The sequence below is a fragment of the Stigmatopora argus genome, chromosome 8 (genome assembly GCF_051989625.1).
Source record: "Stigmatopora argus isolate UIUO_Sarg chromosome 8, RoL_Sarg_1.0, whole genome shotgun sequence".
NCBI lineage: Eukaryota > Metazoa > Chordata > Actinopteri > Syngnathiformes > Syngnathidae > Stigmatopora > Stigmatopora argus.
In genome coordinates, this window is record NC_135394.1 from 7783063 (window position 1) to 7801975 (window position 18913).

The 18913-nt window shown below is 38.8% G+C and overlaps 1 protein-coding gene across 2 annotated transcripts in view; it reads right to left on the bottom strand.

The window, feature by feature from the left end:
- Window positions 1-3823: 3823 nt before the first annotated feature.
- negr1 (neuronal growth regulator 1) overlaps window positions 3824-18913 on the bottom strand; it is a 75039-nt gene continuing 59949 nt past the window's right edge. For both annotated transcript variants that reach the window (XM_077606839.1, XM_077606842.1), the window contains one exon: window positions 3824-5913. In XM_077606839.1, coding sequence (XP_077462965.1) covers window positions 5813-5913 — 101 coding nt within the window. In that variant the 3' untranslated portion in view covers window positions 3824-5812. The remainder of the gene's footprint in view (window positions 5914-18913) is intronic.

Consider the following 18913-nt stretch of genomic DNA (forward strand, 5'->3'; position numbering starts at 1 on the left):
ATGCTCCCCGTCTGGCAAAGTAAAGAGGCCCCTACTTGAAAATAAACATCAGGAATGGTAGTTGTTGCAGAGGCATAGAAAATATTCTTCTACTTTGCTATTTTTCTGGGCGGTGGTACATTTTGTGTTCCCCATTCATTTGACTGAAGGACTTACTCCAGTGCTGTGACAAACAAGTGCACCAAGTGAATGCAAGTGTGTTTGTGTTCTTTTGCTGCTTACAACTCAGTATTCCGCTCATGAAGGTGCAATGTGACTGCTGCAGAGAGGAAAGCGGCAGAATGCAACATCATCTTCAAATTAAAGTTTCAATGGTGTAGAGGGGGTTTTCGTTAACATCACATCTGCATCCCCCCCAAAATAAAATTGCAATAATTATACAAACAAACACCAGCGGTTAAACACTGCCATAATTTGCCTACCGGACAACAGATATTGAAATGAAGTGCAGAGGTGCGTCAAATCACTGTATTAGATATATTGAATATGGATTTCATTTTAAAGCAAAGAAGAAGCGTTAGGGCCACACTGAAAAACAGGTAAAATGTGTTTATAATATAAGAATGAGGTTATAATATTACGATTTTATACTTGCATTATGATGAGGTCAAGTTCCACGAATAGGTTGCACAAATAATTACATATATTTTTTCTTGTAACATTTTCAGTGTCACAATACAACTTGGTATACTTCTAAAAAAAATGGCATGGATTTCTTATTTCAATGTTACAAGTAAAAAAACGCTTTTTGGAAAATGTCTTGCGTTACCTTAACACTCATTTAGTAAGTAGTGATATGTCTAATTGCGTGTGATCTTTTGTCGGTTCTTGACGTGACACTCGCTACCTTCCGGTTTTACACTTTCCATACTTGGGTCGATAAAGTCTGGCTGGTGAAATTTCTGTTGCTAATTGTTGAAACAGGCTGCTCCCCCCGCCAATTTTTTATTTTTGTTTATTTTTGCAGCTACACTGAAGGGAAGTGCCAGGTAGTGTGAAAATCAACTTCAACACGGAAAAAAGTGCCTTTAAAATCCTTTTGACGGTTTCACATGAAAAGGAGTGTAAAATGAAGAAGTTGATGCCTGCATATTTTACAGTGAAATCATGCAATGCAGTGCTTGGGATTTGGAGTCACATCAACATGATTGAGACGAAATCCAATTGAGGAAAAGTGCAATTTTATCCCTTCTTACGTGCGCAAATAAGTCTGGCCCTTATCAGTGCAAGTGACTACAAGTGTCCTTTAACTAGTAGCATTCGTATGATATACTCGAATTTGCTCATTTCATTTAAAGAATCAATAAACCGCAACCACCCACTTTAGTGCACAGCGTAACGTGACAGTATAGCAGAGGGCGGGGCTAGGCACAATGCTAAACATTGATTGGTACGCAGAGAGGTCTCAGCAATTGTTACAATGGAATGGGAAATTAAAATCTGGATGGGAAAAAATAGAGGGTTGATTGATGAGACTATGACGATTCATTCGGGTGAAACAATAAAATAAAAAAATGGGACGAGAATAACGTCATAGTATCGCAAGGTTGAAATCGTAATATTACAAAAAATAGTCGTACATTATAACATTACAAGATTAAAGTAGAACATATTAAAAGATCTCATATTACATGTTTTAAGTCGTAACGTTCTGTAATATTAGGTAATATTACGAATTTAAAGCCGTAATGTTATGCAACTTGATTTATACTACTAATACTTCGCTGTGGCTTGCAATTTATTTTTCATTTCAACGGTGGTTCAGAAAAACATGAAGTGCCTAGCAGCTAATTTAGCACATTAACTATACTACATGTGTAGTTGTAATGTTTTGATTATTCATCTCTAATATCTTTTTTCCTCATTATATTACTACTTTAACCTCATAATATGGCATTATTTTTATTCTTTCTTTGGCCCTTATACCATGTCGAATGACGCATCTTCTGATGCTTCTAGACAATTTTTAAGGTATACGTCAGCACAGTGCACTTTAATTAATTTCCGACTTCTTTTGACAAAACTACCTGAGCCTTAATCAACAGCGCTTCTGCTAATTGCATCCAAGTAGCACATTTCATTCTGCCGTCCATTCCATCTGATTAAGCACATTCTTAAGAACAAAAAATCATTAATGAAAGACATTTCTGGTGTCTTTCTACGCGTGCCTCAGTGAAAGCCTGGTTGAAATGTCCTGTACTAAAACATACTGGTTACCTAAACATGATTTAAATGATGTGTCTACTTTTGTCATTGTTGTGTTTGACAAAATACTTGGAAGGCACATTCAGTACAGTACTTGAGGGCTACCGGGACTGAAGAGTTGGTATGTATTTGAATGCATCAGTTGTATCCCGATACATGGAAATGGGTCATTTGAGACTTCAAGCGTCGGGCTGCTCGACATGCAGGACTTTATTTAAATGAGGTGATTTTTGATGTCGGTAGGGGGGTGAGGCAGTGAGCTTTCAGCTTGTAAATCAACATTTTAATTTGGAATGGAGATCATCACGAAACAGCCGACTGGGGACCACAGCGTCATGTGATTCTAGTTTGGGCAAACAAAATACAATCTGAGCCACCCGTCAATGCATTCTGGGATGAAATGAACCGTGTTTTATGTTTGTAAATATGCCAGGAGATTTAGCGAGCAACGGCATAGTCAATAACGACGGCAGGCGCAAAAGCGGGATAATCCGAAATGTCGTGCACGCTGTGGCAGCTGGCCATCTGGGCTCAGCGAGTATCTGCACGATGCGTTCGAGGGCACAGAGGAGGGGCAACAAATATGTATGATATAACAAGAAAAAAAACTTGACTCAGCAGCTTCAAACGAACTAAACCCTATGACTGAAAAAACTTGACTCAGCAGCTTCAAATGAACTAAACCCTATGACTGAGTGTTTATGAACATACACGGTTTTGAGTGCAAGTACAATAAGATTAGATTCATAAAAAGGAGGTGTTTTAAGACCATTTCTGTTTCAGAAATCCAGCACATTTGATGTAATTAGTGGCGCCTTGAGATACGAGTGTAAATGGTCCATAACACAAAACACTGATATCTTCAAATCATCATTCCCCAATTAAATAAATGGAAATCCTACAGGAAATCAAACAAGTGTTTGTAACACATTTTTCTGATAAAATAGCCTTCTGAAAAGACCATAACACAACAACATAATCCAATAAAATATCATCTTCACTTGGCACAATAACGTGTTATATAAATTTGTGTGCCCAGTGGACATAAAAATAATCCATTATCAAAGTGATTGTTTGTACCACTCCTAAATACTGTAAGATGCAATTCATGTTTTATATAAATATATTTCTATTTGGAATGGCTTGAATAGAATTGTTAGTATAGTATTATTTTTTTGAAAGAATTGGCTCTCCCTACATGTTGTCAAGTGATCTTTTGGCTTTTTGGTATTTATTTATTAAACTACGTAAGGCAATCACGTTAAAACAAAACAAAAATAAACCCTAAGCAACATCTCGTATTTCAGGGCACCACTACGCTTTTAGATGATTACTGCAAACAAAATTACTGTCTGCCACCCATCCCGCCACAAAAACCTGTAGGATGAGCAATCGGCGAATGTGATCCCAAAATGATGATAACTAAAACATAAAAGTGTGACGTTTCATGTCGACATGCATCACAAGCACACTGTTGGCACATCTAACACTCAGTTGTTTGAAAACTAAGCCTACGCGCACTGGCGCTAAAGATACAAGTGTAAAGTTTTTTTTTTTCTCCACATATACACACACTGAGTCTGGTCTACCTCGCTGCTTCAAAAAGGAGGTCAATCGATTGCAAACATTTGTTCTTTTACTCAATAAGTCAGTCATGAAAACTCAATCAATGCCACATTGTGCCTATTGAAATGAAATAAGCATCACATAACCAGTTGTTTTAAATGTACTTTTATACACTGCGTTTATAAAGGAAGTGAATAAATATACTCCTCACTCATTGTAGCTTAACATTTAAACGAGATCATATGGTGCAGATTTTTTCCTTTTGTTATTTTACATTTTTATTCTATTTTTTTATTAAGTAAACAAGCTAACAATATAATGAAATCACCACAAAACCAAACGTCGAAGCAGTAACAGTGTTTGTGCTTTAAAGTCTTTTAACTGCCATGGCTATTTCGCTAGAACTTTTGCATGTTCATGTGAAAATACTGCCATTTTGACATGAACAATTTGTGCCTAATTGTATAACTTTGCCTATTTGGATGGAACTATCGATGACAAAGTGTGTGGAAAAACATTTAGTGGCTCGTCTAAATGTCCTTCAGTGAGTAGGTTACTATTAAGGCATTAAAGTATCTTTTTACACTGTAGCCTAATCAATACTGGATAATGATTGGTATATACCATATACTGCATGTTGGATGTCACCAGGTTCACTGGAACAAAAAATAGAATGCATGACTTCAGATAGATGTTCACGTACTCAACAGATGATTCAAGAAAGCTTAAGTTGCTTTGCTGTTTCAAGCTGTGAGCATGGTGAATATTTGGGTTGAAAAGTGAGAGTATGCATACTTTTTGAAGAATCACTTGTACATTGAGCATTATCTGATATGGGTCTGTTCATTTCTGAAAAACGTGGCAATGACAGGGTTAGTATTAAGGCTGCATTACAGAGACCTGGCAAATTTGTAATCAAAGTTCCGACTAGTTAATAGAGGAAAAAGCCTTTTTTTTCTAAATTACTGCACATATTGCGGAGATTTGTGTCTCACGACTACACCGGTGTTCTCTAACACGCTTGTAATATATGTGTTAGCCTCAATTTCTTTTTTACACATTGTAGAAATTGCCATTTCAAAAGACTGGCTCTGCAAGGCAATGTGTACTCTGTGGCGGCATATACTCCCTCTCTCTATCTACAGTATATATCATTACGTCTTTCAAAGGTCTTCTTTTACCTAATGAACTATCATACACGCAAACCTTCTTGATTTTTTTTCATTAGAGTCAGCACAAAGGGTTTTGAGGTCTTAGTTCATATATTTTAAATGGCATTTTCCCAACTTTCTGGCAGTCTCTGATCAAGCAGTATCGGCAACGAATTCAAATACATACAACAAACCGCCAACTTTTTAGGATGCAAGCAAAAACTTGGCTTTTCCTCAGGACTGAAACAATAGAGACTGGTGACAAGAATTTATACGTTAATGCGAGGGGAAGCAAGGTGACCGTTCCTTCAGGCATCTGTACAGTCATTTGATTGAAGTCCCCCACCAACCCTACCAAAAAACTTGCCTGTTAAGTAAAATATATGTTACAGATGATTCTACTTTGACTACCTGACTCAAGATGTTAAACTGGTATTCAAAAATGAACTAGAATGAGGTGACTACTGTCTTCATTATATTAAAAGTATTTTTTTCTTCTTCCATTCAGTTGTCCGCAATAGATTCCAAAGAACATTGTTATGGTAATCAGGTTTACTGATAGCATTGGCACAGTTGTTTCTTTATAGTCACGAGTGAGGTAAAAATGCAAATGTCAAGTGAGAGAAGCTAGGCGTTTGATACGACAGGACGCCAAGGAGGGGACAGGGCTAATTTAAACATCAGAAATGACAAAAAAATGCTTACAAAAAAACCCACCCAACTGTATTTACATGAACTTCACAATGAAAAAACAAACAAAACATAAAAATAAAGATTATCTCCCCCTGTTTGCCTTGCAACACATTGCACCCGATTGGAATCCAGTCAGAGGCGATGTTACCAAAGACTCGTAAATGCTCTCGACAGTCACTTTGCTCCCTGTTCTGTTGCTAGTACGCCGCCATCAAAGTGGTCAGAGCCAGGACCAGGTACCGGCAGGCCAGCGGGACATGCGCACTTCCTGTGCTCCCATAGGGCGCAGTGTTGGGAGCTGTGGGCAGGAAAGAAGACAGGGTCAGTTCTTCTAGTGTGATCAATTCATGTACATTAACTGTCAAGGTAACTTCAGGTTTTTACCCAAGTCCAGGATGTATGAGTTTTTTTCATGCAATATTCAACTTCAAAATGTCAAAACTACTACAAAACAGGTGTCAACTCAAAATTTGTCACACTTCTGGCTAATACTGTGATGGAACATACTATATAAGCCATTTCAGAGAGCACTGGCTTGTGAGGCACCACAATGAATAGAGACCAGAGAGGGTGAGTTTGTGTGGAAAATGGTCAAAAAGGTCAGTGAAGAAAAAAAAAGTCATATTTGATGACATCAGAGGTACTTGGATTGACCATGTTCTTGTCCATGATTTGACCATAAGGGAGGGTGGACAAAGCGTACAATCATAATCTCAAGATTTAAAAAAGTTCTTGTTGTTGAATTGACGGCCTGCATCATGGGAGCATAATTGTCGACATGGTCCGTGAAAGCAATATCGTTACACTGCATGAAATTCAGCAGATCATTGTGGATCAAGTAGATTTCTAAGGTATTAACAATGTAAGCCTCTCAACTGTTGACAGTGTTCTCAAGCGGAACAGACGCATGAAACAAATGTACTGAGAGCCTTTTTTTTACGCAACTCATAGAGTCAAAGAACAAAGATTTCACTATGTACAGGTTTGTATAAATCTATACACATGCAATGTTGATTTCTGTTATTACAAAAAAATCTTTACAGAGTTTTTTTAAACTGGATGCAATGGAATGACCCCATGAATACATCTACATGAATGAAGCTAAAGTCATCAAAAAAAGGAGAGGCTGTAGCGTTATTGGCCATTGTCGATGTCCTTGGGCAACGTGGTGGCGAAGTTAGTAAGCCTATAATCATTCATGTGCGATTCGGAGTCCCAAATCCGTCTCATTTGGTGAGACGACGTGACACAGCTTAATGCCCAATAGAAACCAAATGTTTAGTTAGTACTTGGAAACGTGGAAATGCCTGCAATGAAACAGACTGAGCAATCTATTATGAACGACTGTGATGCTTGCACATTGTTAAGGGATGGAGAGAGCATATCTTGTACTATAGCATGGACATTCTGTACGTAAAAATCTCATAGGCAGAGACTGACAGTCATTCGAGTAATAATACCATCCAGTCCTTTATGCAGGGGTGACACTTGACGGTAAATAAAATGACAGCCATGTGGATTCATTAAGAAGGGATGGTCTCATCTTCTGCCTGCATCAAACCCACACTATTGTCTCATGTAATGAACATGCACACTGCCCACTTTTACCCGTGCGCCCAATTGTTGACAGCAATATCCCGCGAGTACATTGCACAAACTAACATTACGTTGAGGCAGTAATGAGGTTGATTTAGGTGAGCCTGAAATTGAAAAGCCTTCATGCACCTTTAAATCAGAGCTTTCTCAAGTGAAGAGCAACACGACAAATATGCAAATGAATATCAAATGAAACCACCCCGAAATTAATGTAAGTGGAGTCAACAAACCCCCACCGCAGCAGACTACTGTGACAAAGTTGTTCCAAACAAAGTTGCTTGCATATTAGGAGCATGCTTAGAATATAACCAAAGGAATGGGAATAGCTTTGGTTTTGCTGCTGTTTTGGTGGGTGAGAACGAGGGATTCACATTTATTCAGTGTGCTTGAACCCCTTTCTGACGTGCACAGAGCATCCAAGTTAAGCCTGATATGATAGAAGAAAAATGACTGACAATGACTGATTAGTAACTGCCAGTAGCGTTTTTAAATTTTAATTGAGTTCAGGCATGGTTTCACAACATAGTTTACTTCTAAACACAGATTACTGTTTTCAGATAAAAGTTTGGCTTTGCAAGAATCTAACATTTTGTGAATATAGCTGCAGAGAAGAGGGGTAAGAACAATGACCACCCCGATCTTTGTTAAACTCATAAAACATTGACCCACAAACACATTTAATAAGTTAATTCATATTGTTTACTCATGCCAGTACAGTTTTGTAAACATATTTTAATTTACTTGTACCATTGCAGTAATGATTTGTATCATGGCGATAACTTGGGCTCCAGATAAAAAAAATCCAAAGAAAATATTTTAATAGGAAATATTTTTTTTAGGAAACCCACCCCATTGGATGTTTGACCAGTGTCAAGGTTGTGCTGCAAGAAAACACCGCTCTAGGAAGTAATTAGGGGATATCTTGCCCTGATCACAGATATTACAGAATTGTCCACCATAGGTGAAAAGTCAGTATAACTTATAAAATATGTATGCACACCAATTATTATTCTTTTTCACTCTTACATACTTGCATCACTGACTTGATCAGTTGGAGCAGTAATGTTTTTTTTCTTTTTGACATTCCTTAGTTCACATAAAAGAGAACAGATCATCTGAGATAAGAACAGGCCTGGGGTAAAAATGGCAAAATACAGATTACTCCTATGTCATCTATGAACATGATTTTTCCCCTGGAAGAGTTGACATAGTAATGCTTAAAATGATGGGCTCAACCTACAGTTTCTTGGATGAGAGTTGATAGGGTTTTGTTTTGTTTTTTTGTGTGACCAGCAGAAAGCCACAGTAATACGGACAGGCCTCTCTTGAGAGCTGTGTCAGGTAAGGCAGCGTTTCACTGGAATGGGCCACTTCTCAATTACAACATACTCTTTTACCTTGCAGCTCCATAAGCACAGAGATGCATGCACAAAGCAGTAAAAGGCAGTGCAAACAAGCTGTTTTGCACCAGGAGAATTCATGCGGTGCAATACTCATATCAGTGTGGTGCTTCTATTTACACGCCAATGTAATTAGTTCACAGTATACGGAACTCCTCTGATGTGGACCCCATGCTGTAAAAATATTCACAAGTCAAGCGACAAGCATAAAACTACACGTGCTATTTGTAGCCTATGCACAAGTTTACATGTCACATTTTAGAAAGAATGCTGCCTTTCTCACTTTGCTTCTGTTGTGGAGGTATAAACATAGCAACGGCGAATGTGAATTGTAGCCGATGTAAGAGCTAATTTTGGAAAATGGCAGGGCGAGAACAAAGTGTCACCTGTCCTATTATCACCTGACAGCCCTGCTTTTACCTGATATTTCCACACATTATTTGCTAAAACTGAAGTTGTTTAGCTATTACGGAGCGAAGCTTGGTACCTCTGACAGATGGAGAGAGGGAGAGAGAGAGAGACAGAGAGAGAGAGAAGACATCAGTTTTCAGTGCCCAAATGAGAGCACATTTTGATGACGTGCAATTCTTTGGCTCTTGTTTTTGCTTTTGTCCCTCCCGTTCTATCTTTGTCTCATCTTTCTTCCAAGCTCTCCGCTCTCCTCCTTTCTCTTCTCCAATTGACAGTACAGGATAATGACACAGTTTTTGGTTAGAGAGAGCCCGGAAAAAAGGTTGCCATGGCAACAGCTCCTGTCCTGCTCTGCCAGCCCGGTGTTTGTGTCTGAGAACATCGTGCTCAAGCTACGCCACAGGGACATTATTTAGATCGGTTTTACACAATCATTTTTTTATGCAATTATTATCAACTCTTTGTTAACCTTGTCATTTGTATAACAACAATAAGGCCCCTTGCTTGAGGAAGTGTTAATACTGATAGAAGGCTTGTCAGAGTAACTTGGTTCCTGCCTGCTCTCATTGCTTGACTATGGCTTATTATCTCTTTATGTCACTGTGAAAAAAGCAAATCCTCCATTGTTTCCACTGTGTGGGCTTTAACTTGCCATTCTAATTAACTTCCAAACCTGAAACTGCCTTGCAACACCATTACTGTGCTTATTAACATGAAGGCGAGAGAAAGTGGGTTGTGAAAAAAAAGGCAGATGGAAGGAAAAAGGGGAAATCAAAATCAACGAGAGCGGCAAAAGAAGACAGTGATTGAAGCGGTGTTTCTTTGCAGCTTCAATTTAATTGCCATGTGCATCGGTGCTGGGCTACAACAAAGCGTCAGACTTCAAGACAATATATCATAAAGAAACCAACAAGGTGCACAAGCGGCAGGGAGACAAAGGGCGCTCCAAATGACAGAGCTCAAAAATGAGCGGGCATGAAGTGATATTCTTCAATTAATGTTTTGAAACACAATGGGAATAAAAAGCCCCCACATAGCATGAGACAAAGTCATGAAAAGAACAAAACCTACTTCCTTGTTGTCACTCTGGACCTGAGCCATTGACTGTAAACAGTCTCTTGGCAATACAAAGCATCCTTTCCTTATCCCTTTTCCTTTACACTTCCCAAATCTCCACCGACAGCAGTTTTGTCACACACATTTCAAATGTGCAACAAATGTTAGGGCCCTGAACCTCACTCACTATTGGCACCAACAATGAATCATACTGCAATATGCAACGGTGACATTCTATCTGGAGTTTGTGTGCAGTACCATCTGTGTGTTGCCAAATGTATTCCAATATAGAGAAAAAAAACACTTGAGTGAAGATCTTTCATTTTGAAAAACATTTTTAACAATCCACCTCCCAAATTGATGCCGTATATCATCATTGCCATCTCTCAATTGAGTCAAACTAAAGTGATACCTCTACCAATGAAATTAATTTGTTCCAGAAGTCATTTTGTAATTTGGATTCACATGTTAAAGCTTAAGCTTTAATTCCTCTTAACTTCCTCTTCTTCCAAAATCTCACGTTTGCTCACATGGAAATCCTTAAGCCCTTTTTATGTATCACACCAATAATCACAATAACAATCAAGGCGACGCTCTGGTGTGCTTGCACTGATTTGTGTGTTGAATTTCAGTCCTTTTATTGTTGAGTGATGATTCATCCCTCGACTCAGTCCAATCCTCCAAGCAGGTCATTAGGAGCAATACGTGGACAGACAAGCAGCCAGCCATCCCGGCGGCAACCCTGTCTCCCTAAGGACACTACTTCCTGGCCTCCTCTTGTGTGTGCAGGGGGGTCTTTGTGTCCTTGACCATCAAGTCCATGGCCTGCTCGTGCTTTGTTGTTTCACTTCGCATGTTTCCCCAAATACCAGTTGGCTTTTTATCAGAAAATGAGCCATGCCATCCGTCACTGGAATATGTCAATACGTCAGTACAACCGAGAGCTGGCCATAAAGTACCCTTTGCTGGACGACATACGGATATATAAAAATACTTTTTCCCGAACCAGTGTTTTTATTAAATTTACACAACAGTGGAGCACGAAACAAGCAGAGAAGATTGAAAAACTGCTCTACTCTAAGGTTCAAGCCGAATGCTTCTAGCTGCTGCGTACAATCTGGCATAGCTCGGACCCCACACCTTCGTGTGGGGAGAAATTCGACCGTGACTCACACATGAGTTATCAAGATCCACAAATATGTACGATTTCACGTGTTTTCGAGATTCGTGAATTTATTCATGATTTTTGTGCCACAACGGTGGAAAACACAACAAGCCGGGAAAATGTGAAAACCGCCACGCTTAAGTGTCACATCGAATGCTCGTTGCAGCAAAAAAGACACTTTGTTGGTGGGGAAAATCCAGCAAGTTGCTGTGCACTCAAAGATTTTGAGATGCATCCTAATGACGGAGTAACTGAGTCAAAATTTTCCCGCTAGGTGTAGAAAACAAACCTGTCAACACAATAATATCAACCACAAAGAGCATGTGTTAATCAGTCATGTTGTATACTTGTCTAAGTCCATGTTAACTGGATTTACCGAACCCTGAGCCTGATCATTTCGAATCCTATTCTTGTTCAAGGCGACTAGTTTTTAAGTTTAGAACTCATCACCTTGGCTACGATTGCCATACACATCAATTCCTTTAAAAATTCATTCACGTGCACCTTCAAGCTCATTAGCCCTACCAATCATTTGCATATTAGCAAGTAATGAAATGCCTCCATTTTCAAAATAGCCTTTAGAGATATTTAACGGCCTCACAGCAAGACCCGTCTTGCACATTGGGGTATCTTCCTGAGAGCATTTACGAACACCCAGCAGAATGCTTTTTCGTTCTAAAGCTTTACCGGCCTCACTCATTAGTGGCAACGAATGAGGGAGGGACTGGCCCAGAAAAGGGTCACCTGCTAGCTGGCTTAGTGTGCGGGGAGCCTCTGATTGTAGGGAGACCTTGGCTTTCAGCTTGACTCAATCAGTGACTCTCAGCATGGTATGTGTCACGCATGACATGGTGAGCAGAGAAAAGGATCTCGTTAGGGAAGACACTTCTGGCGTTCTCTTTACAGATAGTCCTCCTAGTCAGGATTGATCGAGTCCTCCTAACACTCTTTTGTCTTAAGATGGGACAAGATGTTTGCTTTATCTTTCTGTGGCAAGCCAGTTATCAGTGGAGTGGAATGCCCAAGTGGCCTGTTCTTGTGTTTATTGCAGCCGTTTGCTCAACTCTTGTCTTGAATTTGGGAGCCTGCAAATGATGCATTTTACAAGCTTGTCTCCTGGGTAAATCTTTGTTTTTAAAAAGTAATTATTTCCCCTCAACACCAAGAGGGTAAACATTCAAGGAATAAACAGAAAGGGGATGTGTTTTTAATCACAGTGTTTCAAAAAGTATAATTACTCAATGACTTTGACTGCTCCCTCTAAATCGGTTTAATGTTTGAGGCTTAATAAAATGCACAGGGGGACAAACAAATGGTGTCAACTCTCAGCAAAATTCCTCAGCCTTCTACCCCCATCCCCTCAAATAATCCCCCTCTCATATTTGGGTCTCCCATGCCCACTCTCGCTAATAATTTCCCAGCCTGCTCTCGTTGTTAATTCTTATCAGGGGCTTATTTCTGTAGCACAGACAAGGATTTTGCTGAGTCAGTTACTGGTACACCCACTGTGATGACAATGACAGTCTGGCCTCTTATGAACAACCTATGCTCGTTGCACTCCCCATGAGTTGCTCCATCAATACAGGCTGATTTCCTGCCAAGAGGTAACCTTGTCTTCCTGCTTTTCGTCATTACCTAAGGTCAGGTTCCAAAAATAAAAATCCTCCTGTAATGTTTGTCGCATTATGATTATGCAGCTCACTGTTAACATTTCCAGTGATGGAGCCGATAACATGCCACGCATGAACTGGAGGACTAAGTCTGTTTTAGTCCTCCTAGATATTGGATAAGTTTATCGCTGCCAACCACCTGGTTATCATTTTCTGACCTGAGGCTACTTGAATGGGACTTAAATTTGCTTCATATTGATATGTGGTGTAGTATTCACTCTGAATTGCATCTAAACATGATCAGATGATCAAATAATGCCAAATAATCCACAGTCCTTGTTCGTCTTTGCCTACCATGAGCCATTCATCGATCTCATGCAGATCATTGATGTTTAACAGAAATTGTGGGAGCAAAAACGGAAACAAATCAATTGCCAAGGGATTTGGATGAGCAGTGGATTATGTCTTGCTGTCTCGCTGTATGAGGCGGCAATGGTTAGAATAAAAACTTAATGATGGTACATTGACATATGTGGAAGTACATTTTTCTATCTGCTTTGGATAGGCCAGACCCACGGGCTTTCACAATGTCACACATGAAGCATTAAACAAACACAGAACCAGAGGAAGAGGACACACTACTGTCAGTACTCCCCAATTGGTTTCCTCCCGCCTGCTTGCCTGAGGTTCAGATAAAAGCTTAAGTCTCTAAAGAGAGCAACATTGATTCAGGAGTAGTTGCAAACCAGCCTCGCATAGTATACACAATGCCTGCTATATTTGGTATGAGTGTGAAAATAGATTCCTGTCAAATTCACCCTGAGAACTGTATAAAATCTGGCTGAATGAGCCAGCATCTCCTGCAGAAATGTCAATAAAAGCATTATAGGCTAAGAATAAATAAAAAAATGGAAAAAAACTTCAACAAAGCTCTAGAGACATTTTTTTGACTTTTTGTAAAAGTGTGGGGATTACTTTAATTGGAACAAGACAACAAATTTCATTGCTTTTAAATAATTTTTGAAATGCTCCTTCTGTCTGAGGATTTTTGAGTGAGCGCACCTGGACAACCCAGACATGAAGTAAATACATTTAATGAATTAGTTTGAAAAGAAACAACAACTATTCTCATCTTCATATACATAACTTCAGTGAGTTCTGTGACAGCTTATTTAATCATGTATCTGGAAAAAGTACAAACATGTTATGAAATTTGTTGTTCAAAAAAAGACCTTGTGGTAAAACCAAAACATTCTTAAAAACAACACCAAGCCTGATGTCCTGTGAAACAGTAGTTATAAGATATAATATCCGCACATTTATATACACAGAAAACAAATATAATATTCAGTGGTAATACTAATACTAATAATGAATTAGGTTTTAGCACTAATAATAATTGGTTAATTAGGTTTTAGTACTATTTTTTTCATACTCTGAGTTATTTTAAAGTGAAGGAGAAAAAGGAATAACATAATACTAATGCCAAAACACCATGTGAAACCCTGAATTGGCCAGCAGGGCAAGTATATATGCTATAAAAATAGATAAAAATAATGATGCATAAGAAATACAGGATATAAAACAATTAACCACTTTCCAGGCTTAATCATCTAATTCAATTTATTTATTTATGTTATTAGATATTGGCCTCAGGCTTATCCAGCTTTCGAGTTAAAGTGTTCAAGTGTTTTGTAGATTGGCTTGTTTCAAGGTGATTAGACTCATCCATGCAAGTAAAAAAAATGCAGGTACATTTGAAAGTTAAGTATGATATACAAGCTCATTCAATTTGCTCAGAGAGCATTTCGTATAATGGCTAAAAGTGCTGAGCTTTACTCTTTGTGCAATGACAATAAATGTTTAGCGCAACAGAAAGGGCTTATGATAATCACACAATGAAATATTCCAGACATTACCTGATATACACATGCACGAGCACCCTTTAGTTGAATGACACTTGGAAAACTAATCCTTTTGGCAAACTATGAGCACGTATAGTGAAAAAAAAGCTTGAACCTGAGTTAAGCCAATTTTGAATTTGATCACAGAGGAGATAAATTCTGTCTTTACAAGAAATTCAAACTGGTCGATTGCCATTGTCATTTTAGGTGTTATTCCTACAGAACCCACATTTGGCAAATGTCAATTTAATTTATTGCCTTCATTCCAGTACAGATCATTATAGCAGAATGTCAAGGGTAACAATGCTAGTGTAAAATATGTTGTTGAAAAAAAAAATGAATTGACCACTGGGGATAATTTAATATTGAAAATGTTGTTTGATTAGATAACATTTCAGAATGTAATTATTGAGTTTTGATAGCAACGAAAAATAATTAATAAAGTGCCTTTCAAGAAGAGAAGAGCAGCTCAATGTAAATCCAATTAACACATGTATAATTAATGATGATAAATAAAAGAAATTTCTTACTACACTACCCATTATAAAATAAATACAATTGGATTTACTTTTAGTACCCAGAGCTAATGACCTTTACCAGCACTATTTGAATGATTCATGCCTACATTTTGCCTAAGCTTTTGTTACACGTCAACAGCAATTGGATCATTTTTCATCGTAACATTGACCGAGTCAGTCATGCTCAAAGCACATCAGGGTGGAATATCCACATGCAAGCAAAGCATTGAAAACTACATTTTAATGGCTAATGAGAGTGCTAAGACACAAGTATATATGTATGTGTGTATGAATATGAACAAAGAGGGGGTTAACCCCATTTATTTTAAAGACTACATCAGAAACATTTATTTATTTAATTTCTGAACCACTTATGCTCACAAGAGTTGCATGGGATGCTGGAGCACATCCCAGCTGACTTCAGGCACCAGGCGGAGGACACCCTGAATCATAGGCCAGCCAATTGCAGGGTACAAGGAGACGGACAATCATTCACGCTCACACTCGTACCTAGGGGCAATTTAAAGTGTTCAACCAGCCTACCATGCGTGTATTTGGAATGTGGGAGGAAACCGGAGTACCTGGGTAAAACCCACACAAGCCCGGGAGAACATGGAAACTCCACACATGAGGACAGACCTGGGATCGAATCCGGGACCCCAGAACTGTGAGTCCAACGCACTAACCACTCAGCTGACAGGCCGCCCATATCAGAAACAAAAAAAGTAAATTACATCAATCCACTAAAAATGTCACATATCAAAGCAAACACGCAACTGAGATCTGCCAATGTGTCATTCAAAAGCAAGCCAAGAGAAAAGAAATAGCATTTCTTTGATATTTCTCTGTGTTGTCAAAGTCTTTTAGCGATGAAAGGCTCTTTCCCATCATATTCTGTTGCTTCATATTAGTATGCACATCTGTGGCGAGGTGCCCACTGGGAGCCACTCACCATCACCAAGATCCTGCCATGCTAGATAGCATTTGCAATAACAAAATGGCTTAATCCAGCAGTCTACTTTCAAGGGATAGGGTCTAGGATTCCTCAGTTGCAATTAATTTAACGTCAGAGGTGGCAGACCTATCAGAAGATTGTGAGAGGCTTGGCCAGTCATCTGAAACACGTTACAGCAGACATGGGAAAATAATAAGACAAAAAAAGGCAGCGTGATCACTTCTGAGGCCATCCGCTGTGCACCACGTTCTTTTGCCAAAGGCACCTCTCAGCATGCTCATTGATGTTTCCTCATCATTAGTGAATGCAAAGAGGGTGGATGCTTGTCAAGAGCCTTGAATAACTCATCATCGGGAAGGCCAGGGGAATAGTAAAGAGTTAATAGTTTCTATTTTAGGCCTTGGGGGCTTTGCCCTTAAGCACTTACATTTTAATTCCTTCGTTGTAAGAGAAGAACCCAGTTCAGATGAGGAGAAGCTAAGCTGTGCAGGATGCAGAAAAGTGTTTGTGCAAGAGTGTGTGCAAGAAGTGTATCAATGACTGTCAGAGAAGTCAACCACAACTAATTTGCACATCCATACATAAAATCCGACCATCAAATGCGACACAATTAGCTTAGCAAGTTTCCAGACCTGCCAACCTTGCGAAATTGTTTTCTCGGTGCTTACCAAAAACACACATACACCCACCCACCCGTACTATACATAAAATTCTCTCAGAGCTCCCGGCATCTCCTATTCTAATATAATGGTCATGCCAACACTGCTTGTGAGCAATATTAAAAAAATGGAAATGGCCTATTTCATGATTCATTCAATTTCCGTCCTGGTTTCGCCGAAATATGAATATATAACAGTGGTTCTTAACTTGGGTTCGATCGAACCTAGGGGTTCGGTGAGTCAGTCTCAGGGGTTTGGTCCAGCCTCTGCCGCGGAGGTCAAGACACATCGACTCATCATGTCTATTTAGGATAACATGCCCCACTTGACTATCAGTGGCTGCAGATGATTGCGTGACATTGCTGGCCAATCAGTGCTGCGAGGAATTTATAGATCTTGAATTTGAAAAAAAAAAATCATATATCATTTTACACTAAAGTAAGGTTCGGTGAATGCGCATATGAAACTGCTGGGGTTCGGTGAATGCGCATATGGTGGGGTTTGGTTGCTCCAACAAGGTTAAGAACCACCGATATATATCTGCTTATGCAATTTAACCAAATTCACAACTTGAAAATAATAGCACTAAATCTTGAAGAAGAGGGATGAAGACAGCCTGACGGAGTGATTACAGGGAATGAAAAAGAATGAATACTGTAATCATTGGTGATTGTTAAAGTGAACAATCTGGCATCATGATTGCAGGTCAATTTTTTGTATTTGTTCAACAGAGAGCAACTCACTGCTACCTCCACTTGATTATTTCTTTTTGTCCTTAGTGGATGTATAAATCATCACCTTGTTAAGGTTATTGATTTTTATCGTCAACCTGCACAAGGGACTAAAGATGGAAATGAGTCATATTTACATATTGTTCATTAACAAAAACATGTATATGTTCATTATTAGGGATTGTCCCTATTAAATAAATCAAACTCAAACACAGATCATGAAAAAATGAAGTCTACGCCTAATACGTAACCATAACCCTTTGTAAATAGTTCTTAGTTTTATCCAAAAGATTTATTTGACTAGTTCTGATAAAGGTTTCAAATAAGCATTAAGATGGCCTCCTTTTCTGGTTTAGAGTACAGACAACCATACAGCTAATTTAGATGGTTGAACAGATACAGGTACAGATATTGGTGTATAGGCTCATCCCTATGGAGAACCTTCAGTATTAGCATAAGGTCAAATATCTCTTAGCTATCCCAGAGCTCACTGACATTGAGCTGAAAGAACTAACCTTATTTAACTGCAAAATATCCAAGCGGTTTCTCCAAAGTGAATGACATTTCATAATGTCATGCCCTTTTCTAACTCCATAAAAAATGGGGGAAAAAAATCAAGCTTTTCTGGTGCAGTTTGTCAATAAAAGAAGATTTGGAACACAGCGGGAAAGTCGGTGTATATTCCCCACTTCTAAAGCAGATTATTATTCGAAACTGTCGTCTCTTGTTGGTCTGAGTGAGAGCTTTTTCCTTAGGCTTGACAGTGAATGAAGCTAGTACATTTGAGCATTTAAGAAATGGAAAAAGCTCTCTGTGCTTCTGTGTAGTCCTTTATAAAAAAAATAAACATTGTGAGGCAGCAGTGTTACTCAGAGTAGAGTTCAAAGTTAGTGAGGCAGCAACACAAAACCAAAGACATCTAGTTTGACAAAAGAGGTACATAAGGAAAGGAAGAAAAGACCAAGGAGGACCCTTGAAGGGGAGCACTTAGGGCTGAGTACTCAGCTTTGGTTATTATGAATAAAGATATATAAATAAATAAAATAGGGTTAAAAGATTGATGTGCACAAATACGTATTAATACACTATCTACCAAATTTCATTGTGATTCATACACGAATAATGGAGAAAAAACAATTTTAGTCAGTGTCCTCCCCAAAAACCAACGAAAAACAATAACAAAGTAAATGAGTTTTTGTGACCTCCCTCTCATTTGCCTAAAACCAACAGGTCATATGCCAAATGGGCAGGACTGGTTTTGGCATACGGTACACTTTAGAAAACAAATGATCT